The 14,021-nt window shown below is 56.2% G+C and overlaps 2 protein-coding genes across 10 annotated transcripts; one reads left to right on the plus strand and one right to left on the minus strand.

The window, feature by feature from the left end:
- The first annotated feature begins 22 nt into the window (after positions 1-22).
- AP4M1 (adaptor related protein complex 4 subunit mu 1) lies at positions 23-3,982 on the plus strand. 2 transcript variants are annotated; one of them, XM_081255391.1, is made up of 16 exons: positions 23-89; positions 239-303; positions 405-493; positions 872-978; positions 1,057-1,153; positions 1,289-1,399; positions 1,488-1,568; positions 1,783-1,845; positions 1,941-2,007; positions 2,111-2,164; positions 2,295-2,401; positions 2,503-2,597; positions 2,947-2,991; positions 3,224-3,274; positions 3,407-3,518; positions 3,690-3,982. In XM_081255391.1, the coding sequence occupies exons 2-16, from the start codon at positions 246-248 to the stop codon at positions 3,912-3,914; spliced, it is 1,362 nt and encodes a 453-aa protein (XP_081111517.1). In that variant the 5' UTR covers positions 23-89; positions 239-245; the 3' UTR covers positions 3,915-3,982. The 2 variants fall into 2 exon arrangements, with proteins under 2 accessions (XP_081111517.1, XP_081111518.1); XM_081255392.1 differs by lacking the exons at positions 23-89; positions 3,407-3,518 and having other exon boundaries at positions 130-303.
- Positions 3,983-4,112: 130 nt separating this feature from the next.
- Positions 4,113-13,792, minus strand: TAF6 (TATA-box binding protein associated factor 6). Of its 8 annotated transcripts, none has more exons than XM_081255386.1 (16): positions 13,752-13,792; positions 13,286-13,466; positions 8,906-9,121; positions 8,727-8,813; positions 8,447-8,600; positions 8,215-8,271; positions 8,011-8,130; positions 7,637-7,782; positions 7,461-7,538; positions 7,247-7,348; positions 6,958-7,140; positions 6,506-6,580; positions 6,250-6,375; positions 5,295-5,468; positions 4,805-5,002; positions 4,113-4,661 (listed from the first exon to the last, which is right to left on the minus strand). In XM_081255386.1, the coding sequence occupies exons 2-16, from the start codon at positions 13,319-13,321 to the stop codon at positions 4,281-4,283; spliced, it is 2,133 nt and encodes a 710-aa protein (XP_081111512.1). In that variant the 5' UTR covers positions 13,322-13,466; positions 13,752-13,792; the 3' UTR covers positions 4,113-4,280. The 8 variants fall into 8 exon arrangements, with proteins under 8 accessions (XP_081111512.1, XP_081111509.1, XP_081111511.1 ...); XM_081255383.1 differs by having other exon boundaries at positions 13,731-13,779; XM_081255385.1 differs by lacking the exon at positions 13,752-13,792 and adding an exon at positions 13,625-13,721.
- Between the last annotated feature and the right edge of the window lie 229 nt (positions 13,793-14,021).

The raw sequence follows: 14,021 nt of genomic DNA on the forward strand, positions 1-14,021 counted from the left end.
CCCCTCCCACTCGCCACGGGCCCCTGCCGCGACCAATCAGCGGGCGAGTCTGGGCTGAGTGACGGGGGAGCGGCGCGGGTGTCAGGAGGGTAAGGCTGGGCGAGGCTGGGGCTGGCGCCGGGTTTCCCGCGGTCGAAGGAGAATCGCTCTTAAAGGGCCAGCCCACTCGCGTCCTTTTGTTCCGGGGCCGCAGGGCGGGGCAGGCCCAACTTTCGCTGCCTCCTGGTCTACTCTCCAGAACGGCCATGATTTCCCAGTTCTTCATTCTGTCCTCCAAGGGGGACCCGCTTATCTACAAGGACTGTATCCTTGGCCAGCGGGGCGGGGGGGAGGGGCTGGGTGGGACTAGTGCCCCCGAGCCAGCCAGTGTCGCTAGCTCCTTAGCTGTCCTTCCACCCGGTCAGTCCGCGGAGACAGCGGAGGCCGGGATGTGGCCGAGCTCTTCTACCGGAAGCTGACGGGACTGCCTGGAGACGAGTCTCCGGTTGTCGTGGTAACCACTGGCGGGGGTGGGGTGGAGGGGATGCGCTTGGTGGGTCTGGGTGGGGGGCGCCTCCTCCCAGGGCTGTTTCCTTGAGAGCTTCCAGTTGGGGGGGCACATTCCTCTAAATAATATTAATGGAAGTTTATTGAGCGTTCTCAATGCGCCAGGCACAGCTCCCCGCACGTCTCAATCCTCAGCCACTCTGGAGTAGGTACTATTATTAACTCCATTTACACATTAGGAAGCTGGGCCCTGGGGAGGTTTCGTCTGTGACACAAGTCACGCTGCTAGTAAGTAGGGGAATCAGGATACCAGCCCAGGTCTCATGGGCCAGGAATCACCATAACTCTTTCTTGCTAATGCTTTTTCCTCCTGCCTCTGCCTCAGCACCACGATGACCGTCATTTTATTCACATCAGACACAGCGGCCTCTATTTGGTGGCCACGACTTCAGAAAACATTTCTCCCTTCAGCCTCCTAGAGCTGCTCTCCCGGTGAGGAGGGCGGGGCTGGGCACCCGGGCGTGGGGGTCAGAGAGGAGGAGGGTATGCGCACTCTGTCCTGTTCTGCAGGCTAGCCACGCTCCTGGGTGATTACTGTGGCTCCCTGGGTGAGGGGACCATCTCCCGCAACGTGGCTCTGGTCTACGAACTTCTGGATGAAGTGCTGGTGAGTCCAAGGATGTCCCTCCCTGTCCCCCGTTCCCTGAAGATGCATCCCCTGGCTGGGAGGCTGAGTCCATTCATTTTCACCCCTTCCCCCACCCCCCCGACCACCCAAAGACTGCCCTTCCTTTGCCCATAGGACTATGGCTATGTACAGACCACATCCACGGAGATGCTGAGGAACTTCATCCAGACGGAGGCCGTGGTCAGCAAACCCTTCAGCCTCTTTGACCTCAGCAGCGTTGGCTTGGTCAGTCCAGGGACAGATGAGGCCAGGATTGAGGAGGGTTAGTGGGAAGTGTCATACGTGAGGATTGATTGCTTTGGATGATTTCCAGTTTGGGGCTGAGACACAACAGAGCAAAGTGGCCCCCAGCAGTGCAGCCAGCCGCCCGGTGCTGTCCAGCCGCTCTGACCAGGTGAGGGAGGGATTAATGGGTTCAGATCCTCTGATTTTTCTCTCAGCCCCCAGAGTCCAAGACCCCAGCGTATCTTTCCACCTCCCTTAGACGTGGATGATCCCTTTTCTTACCCGTGTCCTCACCCCAGGGCTCCAGCCTCCACTGTCCTGTCTTTTCTGCCTGTCCACGTTAGAACACAGGCCGATCAACCCCCAAATCCCTCTTTCCTTAGAGCCAAAAGAATGAAGTGTTTCTGGATGTGGTCGAGAGATTGTCTGTCCTGATAGCCTCTAACGTAAGTTTGAGCCCCCAGCCCTGCGGCTGAGGACAGGTGGCCTTTGGGAAGTGTGTTGGGGAGGTCACGTCTGGGCATTGACCTGTCACTCTCAGGGCTCGCTGCTGAAGGTGGACGTGCAGGGAGAGATACGACTCAAGAGCTTTCTGCCCAGCGGCTCTGGTGAGCAGCCTGCAGGCTGGACCAGGGTGGGGTTTGGGACAGGCTCCTTGGTGGCACGTATGGGGTATTTGGCAGCTTCTTCTTCTGTTCTTTTCTCTGACAGAGATGCGCATCGGCTTAACGGAAGAGTTTTGTGTGGGGAAGTCAGAACTGAGAGGTGAGGAGAAAGTGGGTCTTTCTCTCCTAGGTCGAGGTCACTGTCAAAGGTTTCATGGAGGGAAGTTAGAGACAGATCCCCACTCCCTCCCAAAATATGGGTTAGGAGAGGGGTCTTTCTCTCTTTCCAGGTTATGGGCCAGGAATTCGGGTGGATGAGGTCTCATTTCACAGCTCGGTGCATCTGGATGAGTTTGAATCTCATCGAATCCTCCGCCTGCAGCCACCTCAGGGTGAGGTCAGGATCGGGCTGGCCTAGCATATTCCACCTACCGAGGGGAAGGGAGGCAGTTCAGGTGTGAGGAGACCAAACTCACCTGCATTCCTCTCTGGTCTCAGCTGACTGTGATGAGGTATCAACTCTCAGATGACCTCCCTTCCCCGCTCCCCTTCCGGCTCTTTCCCTCCGTGCATTGGGACCGAGGCTCAGGCAGGTGAGACCATTTCCCCGTTCTAGAAGTTCTCTGGAGCCCAAGCCAACGTGTACGCATGTACGTGTGTGTGTGTGCGCACACATATATGCACTTTTCTGTTTACCCCTTGGACTGGCTGTGAAGGAGCGGTGGTGGTGGCGATACTGGCTCTGTGTTAGTAAAGGCACCCTCCCCAACAAGTGGACCCAGCTCCATGAATGTAATGGCTCGTGGAGTTGGGTGGATTTCAGCCCTTCTCTCTCTGTCTTGGGGCAAAATCCACACAGCCACACGTGGAGGCCCTGTGTGAGGGATGGTGAGATGCCAGTAGGATAGGGCCTGAGTAACGGTGTTGTGCCCTCCCACCCAGGCTCCAGGTTTATCTGAAGTTACGATGTGACCTGCCCCCAAAGAGGTAAGTGGGGGTAGCCAAGCTTAGTCCAGTTACGTAGGGTAGGAGACAAGGCCAAGATACCTGCTGTTTCCACCTTCAGGTGCGGCCACCAGCCTCAGAATCCAGCTTAGAGGCTCTAGAGTTTGGGAAGGGGGTGGGGTGGCACTTGTGCAGAACTCCAGTCATGACAGTAATGAAGATGGGACACGTCACGACCTTCCTGGGGCTGACTCTGTTCCTTTTTTCCTTGCAGCCAGGCTCTCAACGTCAGGCTGCACCTTCCCCTGCCACGGGGGGTGGTCAGGTGAGCGTGTGTGCACCGCGGGCCCGCGGGTGGGTTTACCAGCTTCTCCAGACAACAGGACGGCACTGGGGGAGGAGAGGGAGCTGTGGGATGGCAGGGGCTAACCCAGCACCTTTCCTCTCCCGACTCCAGCCTGTCGCAGGAGCTGAGCAGCCCAGAGCAGACGGCAGAGCTGGGGGAGGGAGCCCTTTGCTGGGACCTGCCTCGGGTGCAGGGAGGCTCTCAGCTCTCAGGCCTTTTCCAGGTATCAGCCGCTGAGTCCCGCAGGCCCTCTCCTCCCACCTCCACTTTCAGCCCTGACCCATAGCCTCCTAATGCGGTCGGTCCGCGTGGTCAGCTTCCTGGCCCCTTGGCTCCCCTGCCCTCCTTCCTGTTGAGGCCTTCAGCACCCTCCTCCTGCCTCTGCCCCTCACAGATGGACGTTCCGGGCCTCCCCGGGCCTCCCGGCCAAGGCCCCTCCACCTCGGCTCCTCCTCTGGGGCTGGGCCCCGCCAGCCTCTCGTTTGAACTTCCCCGGCATACATGCTCTGGCCTCCAGGTTCGCTTCCTCAGGCTGGCGTTCAGACCATGCGGCAACGCCAATCCCCACAAGTGGGTGCGACATCTAAGCCACAGCGACGCCTATGTCATTCGGATCTGAGGCTCCCAAACGAGGACACGGGTGGCAAAGGTGGTGACCAGTGCATCAGGAGAAGGACGATGTTTCCTCTCCCAGCATCCTGGCCTGTGGATGTGGCTCTGGCTGGGAGAGTCCTGAGTCCTAGAGAGCAGGGGGGCTCCATGGGTTCGACCGCCCATCCGTGGGATCTGACCCAGGAAGGACAGAGGTGGATCACAATTTAAAAATCAAACTTTTATTCTGAGGAACTGACTGTACAATACTGAAAGAGAAAGTCACGTGGGGGAAGCTGACTACTATTTCCTTCCATCCAGCGTGTGTGTGTGTGTGTGAATGAGAGAGAGAGAATACAGGGGAGAGAAGACGGTCAGCAGACGCGCGACAGCATCAGGGTGCAGGCGGAGGGGAGCCAGATCCGGGGGGCTGTGAGCCATTAGCCTTCGGAGTCCCTGGAGCTGGAGGGGGGCTCTCCCCAGCTTCCGGTTTCCCCCCACATAGGGCGCTGACCCCAAGCGGGGAGGGGGCTGAGGTCGGGGGAGGGGCTGGAGAAGGATGGGAGGTGGGGCCTCCTTTGCCCTCCCCTGTGGGGGGAAGAGAGACCACGATGTACTTCTGGACACTGCCAGGACCAGAGGGGGCAGTGCTGGGGGGCGCACTTGTGGCGGTGGAGACCAGCTTGACGATGGGCTGCACGCTGGGGACGGTGGTGGTGACAGGAGAGGTAGTGGTGGAGCCTGAGCCAGGGGCCGAGGTGCTGAGGGACAGGACCTGGGCGGGGAGAAAGGCAGTGCCGCTTGCCTTGCACTCTTCCCACACCCGAGGCCGGGGGATACTTCCCTTGCTCCAACCAAATAATCAGTGACATGGTGACACAGTCCCCACCATCCCTGGTCCCACACGGCTCCACATACCTGTTGGGTGGATGAGGCGCTGGAGGATGATGACATGACAATGAACTTGGTTGGGGGAGGGGAGGGCTGAGGCGGGGCAGCAGCTCGAGCAGACACCAGTGTCTGGACAGGCAGCGCAATGGAGCCAGGGACCTTCAGCAAGCCAGGGGTCCGAGGGCCAGGCTGGGGGGCCTGTGAGAGGGTCAGCGTGGGCCGGGGCTGTAGGAAGAAGCAGCAGGAAGAAAACGTCACCATCTACGAAAAATACCAGCTATGAAAAGAAGGGCTCCTCTTGTTCCTCAGTGGGTCTCACTGGGTTTGGGACATCATCACAAAGGGGGCCTAGACACCCCCAAAGATGGCTGACTCGGGGGCTGTGTTTTACAAAAGTCAGTGTGTGTGCCCGAGTACGTGGTGTCTGTGAGTCCCGCCTGGATGGGAACCACCGCCGTGTTTTTCTTCATTTCACCTTACCACTTGCTCATCTGTCCTCCCCGGACCCTGTACTGACCTGAGTGATGGTCAGAGTGGTCCTGTTGACCTGCTGAGCCTGCAGAGCAGCCTGGGCCCGGGCCTTGACAACGTGGGAACAGAGGAGGGGCCCGAGGGACCCAAATTCTGCCCGATAGGCATCTTGATTGTCAGGCGGTGGGCGCAGCTTTGCCAGAACAGGGGCACAGTGTTTCTGCAGAGAGAAAGCAAAGAGCAGCCAGGTAGAGGGAGGGCAGTGACTCTGAGAATCATGACGGGGGAAGGGGTGAGAAAGGAGGTCACCCACTAGTTCAGTGTGTTCCTGCTGGAAGCCAGGCTGTGCTGGGTTATCAGTGTGTAAGGAATGCTGTGGGGTTTTGTTTTTGTTTTTGTTTTAGCGGTACGCGGGCCTCTCACTGTTATGGCCTCTCCCGTTGCGGAGCACAGGCTCCGGACGCGCAGGCTCAGCGGCCATGGCTCACGGGCCCAGCCACTCCGCGGCATGTGGGGTCCTCCCAGACCGGGGCACGAACCCGTGTCCCCTGCATCGGCAGGCGGACCCTCAACCACTGCGCCACCAGGGAAGCCCTGCTGTGGTTTTTCTTCATAGAGAACTTGGGCACCAGCTGGTGGGAGTGGAGAACTTGCTGAGTAATTACACTGGTGCTATCTAAGGGCCAGCCAGTCCACAGGGCATGTGCCTTGCACAGAATGGGCCAGAGTGGTGCAGAAGCATCAGGGTCAGTGCAGGCTTGAAGTCACAGGCTGAGAGTTAAGACTCTTATTTCTTACTTAACCCCTTAGTGCCTCAGTTTTTCCAGCTGCAAACAATATGGGACTCTGTGGTGTGCCCTGAACGTAAGAGGCGAAGGTGGGAGAGATGAATGGAGGATGCTGTATGTTTGCTAAACATCGTCCTTGTGTGTGTGTGGTGGGGGGTGGAGAGGGGGATCAGCGGGAAGAAGTGGGGGAGGGTGGGGGCGGGGCTTTGTCACCAGGAGGAGGCTCTGCACGTGGTCAGCCCCTATGCGGTCGATGTTGCTCAGTACTGGGCCGTCCAGGACCCCGCGGATCCGCTCCCCCTCCTGCTGTAGCCGCGGCAGAATCAGAGTCTTAATCACCTGTTGGAAGAGAAGGGGAGAAGCTGGGGCCCTGGGGTCACCACAGGGTCTCCCGGGTCAGGGGGCTGTTGCCCACTCTGACCTCACGATCCCTCCCCTCCCCCAGGGCTCCCCTCCGCTGGGGCCTAACATCATGTCCCAGCTCTGCCAGGCCTGCGATGGAGCCGTAGCGTGTTGTCCACGGGGTCTTCTCATCCACCCAGCTCTGTAAGGGGATGGAAAATAAACCCAAATAAAGGGGTGTGAAAAGCTAACTACTAAAGACCAAAGTCTCTCATACACACATTTTCCTTGTAGACCATTAAGACATGACAGCTCCTTCCCAGCCACCCTGTCCTCCCCAAAGTAGCCGCTATTCTGACCTCTACCACCAGAGATTAGTTCTTCTGGTTTTTGAACTTTAATGGAATCACACAATTAGAAAAAAAAAAAAAGACACTGCAGATGCAGCTCAAGTCCCAGTCCCCATCCCCCTGTCCTCTTGCCCCCGGTTTTCAGCATCATTTCCTGCAGCCACACTGGTTTGAGTGAAGCTCTCATTGTTCTGGTGACAACCCCGGGTAGTGATGGGAAACGGCTCACCTTGGTGAAGGTCTTGGTGATTCGGGACTGGATGTTGTTAGTGGTTGTGCTGAAATGCTTGCAGATCTGGGCCACCAGGCGGGCGGCAAAGTCCCGGAGCGCCCAGTGATTGTCCACATCTGGCCGCAGGCACAGCTGTCTGCTCACAATGCAGGTCATCACAGCCGGGATCAACTCATGCACCTAAGGGAGAAGCCTCGAGTCAGCTGATTCTGACAAATGACCTCCTGTGGGTGGTGGCAGGGTCCCCAGGGCCTGGGATGAGAGGTGGGAGGGCAGGTCCACTCACGTATTTCTCTAGATACAGAGTAGGGTTGTCCATCAGCGCCTTCACCATGCGCATCAGGTAGATGAGCAGGGCCAGGTTGTTCTGCACCACGTTCACGCGCACCTGGTTGGGGGGAGAGAAGCGATGGGGAAGCGGGACCCTTCCGGTGAGCTTCCTCTCCCTCCTCCTCACCCCAGAACCTTGTCCTAGGTGCCCCCCTCCCGCGTCCTCTCACCCCCTCTGAGATGAAGGTGCTGAAGCGCGGCAGCATCTGGTAGAGCCCCGGATCGGTGGCAATGCTCTGCAGAGCCTCCTGTGGGGGGAGGGGAGCGAGTGAAGAGGGGCCGACACTGGGCGGGGGGGCGGGTGGCCTCCAAGGGGTAAAGCCAGGAGAGGGTGGCAGGGCCTCACCGCTCTCTTGGCCTCACACGAGCCCACGCAGGCTTCTGTGATCTCCTTGTAGTACAGCTGCTGCTCCACAGACAACTCGTGGATGCTTCGGGGCTTCAGTCGCAGAGGCGCCCCCTCCAGCAGGGGTGGCGCCTTCTTCTCTTTCCCTGTGTGAAGTGGGAAGACAGGTTTAGAAAAGAAAGCTCCAGAGGAGGCCTCAGCACCAGACAAACCTCAACCCTCCCCTCCCCCACCCAGGGAGATCCGGCTTCCCTTGGGCTTCTTGATCCTCGCTGGGGCTCCTGGCCTGAGGTCTCGCCCTCTGCCCTGACCTCACCCACTTCACAAATGACCATCTGGCTTTGGGGCAAGAGGCCTGGCCCAGCAGTACTGACCTTTGCCATCAGCTGGAGTGGCCCCCTGACCTTTGCCTTTCAAGGGGCCGTCTTCCTCCTGGCCCGGTTTGGCTGACTTCAGGGGTTCTGTGGCCTCAGCCTTCTGCTGCTCTTTGGGAGCTGGTGGGAAAGCAGTCAAGGCAGGAGATGTAAAGGGAGGAGGAGGGAGAGGGGTGGGTGCTGGACGCTGGGCACGGAGGTTACCTGGGGGTGGGTTCTCTGGAATAGCTGGCTGGCAGCCTTCAATGCTCAGCCAGTGAGCTGCAAGGAAGGAAGGTGTCAAAGTGAACTGCTGAGCGCAGACATCAGGAAGTCACTCCACACTATGGGACGCGTGCTTTCCTTCCTGTTCCTCACAAGGGACCTCACACTGAGGGCGTGCTTCCTCATACCCCTACGCATTGCTCCTTCCCCTGCTCCCCTCCCCTTCCCCAACCTTTGAGGCAGACATCCAGGGGCACTCGGGGCAGAGGGGTATTGATGATGTCGCTCAGATCAACCTCCTTCTCCTCGTAGAAGTAAAGCTCCCGGCCGCCACCAGAGGCGAAACGGAAAGGAATGAACTCCTGAGCGTGGAAGCCATACAGTGGCTACAACAGGACGGAGAGAGACACTGGGATGAGAAAGGAGCCCAAGCAGGCAGGTCTGGCTGAGGCAAATGTACCGTATGGGAGGTCTCAGTACCCTGCCCCCTCAGTCCTGTGCATTCCCATCACCTCGACGTTCTTTAGCTTCAGTGCGTAGTCAATGTCACTGGTGGTGAGCTTCTGCCGCTTCCCCATGTGCATGAACTTCAAGGCATCCTAGGGATGGGAGGACAGATGTCAGCCCGAGACCCTGGGGAAGAAGGCGGCCTGGGCAGCATCCTCCATACAGTGCAGTGAGGCCAGGGTACCTGTGCAATCTCCTTGATGCGGTAGCTGACCTCATCTGTCAGCAGCTGGCAGGTCTCCTCCTGAATCTGAGCGATGCCCATGGACTCGGCCACCACCTTCATGGACTCCGAGGGCAGGACGGTGTTGCTCAGCTTCAGCTTCTTCTCCTCAGCCATTCTGGAGCCCCTCCTCCCCTCCCCTGAAGGAAGATGCCCCAGGGCGGAGAGATGGAGACCCTGGCAGGGGGGTGAGAGGAAACGTGAGAGTGATATCCCAAGAAGAGGGGCTGTCCGTTCAGGAGGGGCCGCACAAAGGGAGGACAGTGGAGATGTGAGGGGGGAAGGGGCTCGGGGTGGGGGGGTGCCCTTTGTCCATCCCCACGCGAGCAGCACCAGCTGAACAGGAGGAGGTAGCACTTGGACCCAATTCGACACAATTTATCGAGCTGATTCTATGCCAGGCACAGTACAAGTGAGGTATAGTGGAATGATCTCAGCTCTCAGTTTAAATCCCAGCCCCAGCACTACCTAGCTATGTTACCTGGGCAAGCTACTTAAATTCTCCCAGCTTTGGGTTTCTTCTCTGTAAAATGTGGAAAGCATCTTTTTTCCCTAAGGTTGTTAATGTGCCTGCTTTCATGTGTCTTGCTCCGTCATGCATCATTATTCACACTTGACAAGAATACAACATTGGTTAAAAACAACTCTCCCTGTCTGAGCCTATATGCCCTTACAATTGAACGTGATGAGAAAATGCACAACCATCCTGACCAATGTGCACTTTTTTCATGGCCACGAACTTCAAACGGGCCCTTAATGCTGCCTGATGGTCCTACATTTCAGTGCACCCAGGTTCCTTCTGTCTCATCTGACACCTCTACTCCTCCCTGATTTTTGGCCATCAGAAGAGACCTCCCCAGGCTCCCACCACCATGTCCACCGACTGAGCAGCACCGGCGCCCACATGCTCTGCCTTCCCTTTCACTGTAGAGATTCTGGTCATGCCCCTCCCCAACTCAAGCATCCCTCCAGCATTCCCCCACCTCCCTGCATCATCGTCAATTCCTCGACCTAGCAGATTACTCCCATTAGCCCTACAAAATGCAGTTATTTCTCCCATCTTCAAAAACAAAACAGTGGTCCACCCATACCATGGAATATTTTTCAGCCTTAAAAAGGAAGGAAAGGGCTTCCCTGGTGGCGCAGTGGTTGAGAGTCCGCCTGCCGGTGCAGGGGACATGGGTTCGTGCCCCGGTCCGGGAGGTTCCCACATGCCGCGGAGCAGCTGGGCCCGTGAGCCATGGCTGCTGAGCTTGTGCGTCCGGAGCCTGTGCTCCGCAACGGGAGAGGCCACAGCAGTGAGAGGCCCGCGTACCGCAAAAAAAAAAAAAAAAAAAAAAAAAAAAAAAAAAGGAAGGAAATTCTGACACACGCCACAACACAAATAAACCTTGAGAACACTGTGCTAAGTGAAATAAGCCAGTCACAAAAGGATAAATACTATATGGTTCCAATTATATGAGGTTCTTCGAGTAGTCAAATTCATAGAGACAGAAAGCAGAGTGGTGAGTGCCAGAAGCTGGGAAGGGGAGAAGGGGGAGTTATTGTTTAATAGGTACAGTTTCTGTTTTACAAAATGAAAAGCATTCTGGAGATGGATGGTGGTGATGGGTGTGAATGTACTTAATGCCCCTAACGTGTACACTTAAAAATGGTTAAGATGGGGCTTCCCTAGTGGCGCAGTGGTTGAGAGTCCGCCTGCCGATGCAGGGGACACAGGTTCGTGTCCCAGTCCAGGAAGATCCCACATGCCGCGGAGCAGCTGGGCCCGTGAGCCATGGACGCTGAGCCTGCGCATCCGGAGCCTGCGCATCCGGAGCCTGTGCTCCGCAACGGGAGAGGCCACAAGAGTGAGAGGCCCGCGTACCACAAAAAAAAAAAAAAAAAAAAAAGGTTAAGATGGTACGTTTTATGTTATGTGTATTTCACAATTAAAAATTTTTTAAAAATCTTGGGGCTTCCCTGGTGGCGCAGTGGTTGTGAGTCTGCCTGCCGATGCAGGGGACACGGGTTCGTGCCCCGGTCCGGGAGGATCCCACATCCCACGGAGCGGCTGGGCCCGTGAGCCATGGCCGCTGAGCCTGCGCGTCCGGAGCCTGTGCTCTGCAACGGGAGAGGCCACGACAGTGAGAGGCCCGCGTACCACAAAAAAAAAAAAAAAAAAAAAAAAAAAAACCTTGGACTTCCCTGGTGGCGCAGTGGTTAAGAATCTGCCTGCCAATGCAAGGCACACAGGTTCGAGCCCCGGTCCAGGAGGATCCCACATCCCACGGAGCGGCTGGGCCCGTGAGCCATGGCCGCTGAGCCTGCGCGTCCGGAGCCTGTGCTCTGCAACGGGAGAGGCCACGACAGTGAGAGGCCCGCGTACCGCAAAAAAAAAAAAAAAAAAAAAAAACAAACCAACTTGGACTTCCCTGGTGGCGCAGTGGTTAAGAATCTGCCTGCCAATGCAAGGCACACAGGTTCGAGCCCTGGTCTGGGAAGATCCCACAGGCCGCAGAGCAACTAAGCCCGTGCGCCACAACTATTGAGCCTGCGCTCTAGGGCCCGCAAGCCACAAGTACTGAGCCCGTGAGCCACAAGTACTGAAGCCCGCGTGCCTAGAGCCAGTGCTCTGCAACAAGAGAAGCTGCCGCAATGGAGACCCAACACAGCCAAAAATAAATAAATAAATAGATAATTAAAAAAGAAAAAACCATCTTTTCTTCATCCCACTTTCTGTACTAGCGATACTCTGGGGTTTTTTGGCTCCTCTTTGCAACAAAACTCCCTGGAAGAGCTGTCTTATCTCTAATTCCTCTTGAACCTACTCTAGTCAGGCTTCTGACTCCATTAGGTGCCTGAAACCACTCATCAAGGTCATTGTGACTCTACATTGTCAAATCCAAAGTCCCATCTCCTTCCCCATCTTCCTCGACCTCTCAGCAGCACAGGGCATAGTTGCCTACTACCTTCTGGAGACACTGTCTTAACACCACGGCTACCCCACCTTCTCTTGGTTTTCCTCCTCCTTCACTGGCCACTTTCTCTACGTTTCCTCTGCTGGTTCCTCCTCTTCTCCTCGTCTGCTTGATGTTGCAGTGCCCTGGGCTTGGTCCTTGTACAGCTATGAGCTATACTTATTCCCTTGGTGACCTCAACCATTCTCACAGCTTTCAGTATCGCTTATAGGCTGGTGATGGCAAATTTATATCCCCAGCCCAGAGCTTCCTTCCTAACTCCAGACCTGTATATCAAACTGGCTACTTAGAATTCCTTCTAAACTGAACTCCTGATGACCCCCACCCCACCAGCTCCAGCCTCGGCTCTTCTCATCTTCATAGCAACACCATTCATCCAGGCGGTCATTCATTATGTGAGCCCTCAAAGCAAATCCACCAGGTGATCCAATCTGATCCTCCACTCCCACTGTGTGACCAGCTCCCCAGCATCTATCCCCTGGGGAACTTCAATAGCCTCCTGATAAGGTCTTCCTGCTTCCATCCTTGCTCCCTACATCTATTCCCAACATAGCAACCAGAGTGATTCTGTCAAAAAATAAACTACATTGGGTCATTTCTCTGCTCAAAACCCTGTACTGGCTCCCAATGTGCCACAGTGTAAATTCGAAATCCTTATTATGGTCTACAAGCTCCTTCGTGATTTACTCTCTCCCCACCACATCTCTGACCTCCTTTCATTCCTTCTTCCACGTTGATCCAGCCCCACTGTCCTCCTTGCTGTTCAAACCTTTGCTCTATTCCCTCTGCCTGGGATGCTCTTCCCCAGATGTTCCCTGGCTGCCTATTCCCATCACCCTGTTTAATACTGCACCCCACCCCCACTCTGCTTTTTAAAAAAAATTCCCATGGAATTTAACATCTGCTGATACATATTGTATTATTTCTTATTGTTTATCACCACATCTCCCCTTCCCGCACTGTGTGAACAGGGATCTTTGTTACGTTCACTGATGTATTCTGAGACCCCGGACTGGGGCCTGAGACACACTAGATACTCAATAAATATCTGTTGAATAAATGAATGAACTGTAAGGCTTAGGAATTAGGTGCTCACTAAACCCTCAAGTACCACTGTTATCAAGTGAACAAGATATAAGCCCAAGCTTGGAATCTACTTTGTGTCCAAAAGGAAAGTGGCTCGCTTCAAGCTGGCATTAGGAAGACTAATGTCAAAAGTGTTTTGGACTGACTGCGAGGTGTACGTTGAGGGCGGGTGTGGGCCTGTTGGAGGGGCGGGAAGATGGGGGCGAAATACAAGTTAGTTCTTCTCAAACCATCCCAGGTCTCCTCCCCCGCTTTTATAAGTCTTATCTGCAGGGAACACATTTATTCAACATACTCTGTGCCTGGAGCCGGGTATACAGGAGGCGGTCATGTCCCAGTTCCCTGGCGAACTCCTACTAATCCTTCAATACCCCGCGGTACCCTCTGCCAGTACAGGCTCAAATAACACGCCACGGCCTCAGGAAACCTCAGGTCAGTGGAGTCGGCAGGAAGGCTTCCCAGAAGATTAACTTGACCTAGATCCGTGTAGCAGTTTCCCCAGCAGGGAAGCAGGTCTAAGGTCCCCAGGCAATGGGTACAGCGAGAAAGAAGGCGTAGAAAGCCCACCTCATGCCCCCAACATCCCTCCAATGCAAACACACAGAGTCCCCACGCGCACGGACACACAACCAACCGTCCTCCTCCGGGTCCCCACACGGGCCCTTCAAAGGGTCTAGTCCCGGGTACCACTCAGACCCGCCCCCGCCAGTCGAGCGCCCAGCACAGGAAGAGCCTCTCACCACCGCCAAAGCGCCGCTCACCCGGCGCTCGGCGCCATGTTGGCCCCGCCCCCTCAAGGAGCAGTTCCTGGCAGAGACCGAGAGCAGGGCACTGCCCCTTCCACGAGCCGGAATAAGACCCCTAGGTTCACGGCCTGAAATTATATTAAAATGCTGTCTCTGTGCCTACGTGTAAGGAGCACACCCTCTTGCTGTAATTACTTCAGTTTATTCCTTCACTATCCGGCAGCCAGGACCTTTGGGAGGTGCCACAAAATCAGGCGAGGAAACCCACAGCGCCGCGCAGCCCCG

Source organism: Mesoplodon bidens (assembly GCF_964165515.1).
Source record: "Mesoplodon bidens genome assembly, chromosome: 15".
NCBI lineage: Eukaryota > Metazoa > Chordata > Mammalia > Artiodactyla > Ziphiidae > Mesoplodon > Mesoplodon bidens.

What these genes read in the sequence shown, in the direction of transcription:
- AP4M1 (XM_081255391.1), top strand. Translation starts at nt 246, where the DNA reads ATGATTTCCCAGTTCTTCATTCTGTCCTCCAAGGGGGACCCGCTTATC. An exon ending in GGGGAAGTCAGAACTGAGAG is followed by an intron (nt 2,165 to 2,294) that starts GTGAGGAGAAAG and finishes CTCTCTTTCCAG; the next exon opens with GTTATGGGCCAGGAATTCGG. An exon ending in AGCTCTCAGGCCTTTTCCAG is followed by an intron (nt 3,519 to 3,689) that starts GTATCAGCCGCT and finishes TGCCCCTCACAG; the next exon opens with ATGGACGTTCCGGGCCTCCC.
- TAF6 (XM_081255386.1), bottom strand. Translation starts at nt 13,321, where the DNA reads ATGACCGCCTCCTGTATACCCGGCTCCAGGCACAGA. An exon ending in CCTGGATGTCTGCCTCAAAG is followed by an intron (nt 8,272 to 8,446) that starts GTTGGGGAAGGG and finishes CCTTCCTTGCAG; the next exon opens with CTCACTGGCTGAGCATTGAA. An exon ending in ACGTGCAGAGCCTCCTCCTG is followed by an intron (nt 5,469 to 6,249) that starts GTGACAAAGCCC and finishes TTCTCTCTGCAG; the next exon opens with AAACACTGTGCCCCTGTTCT.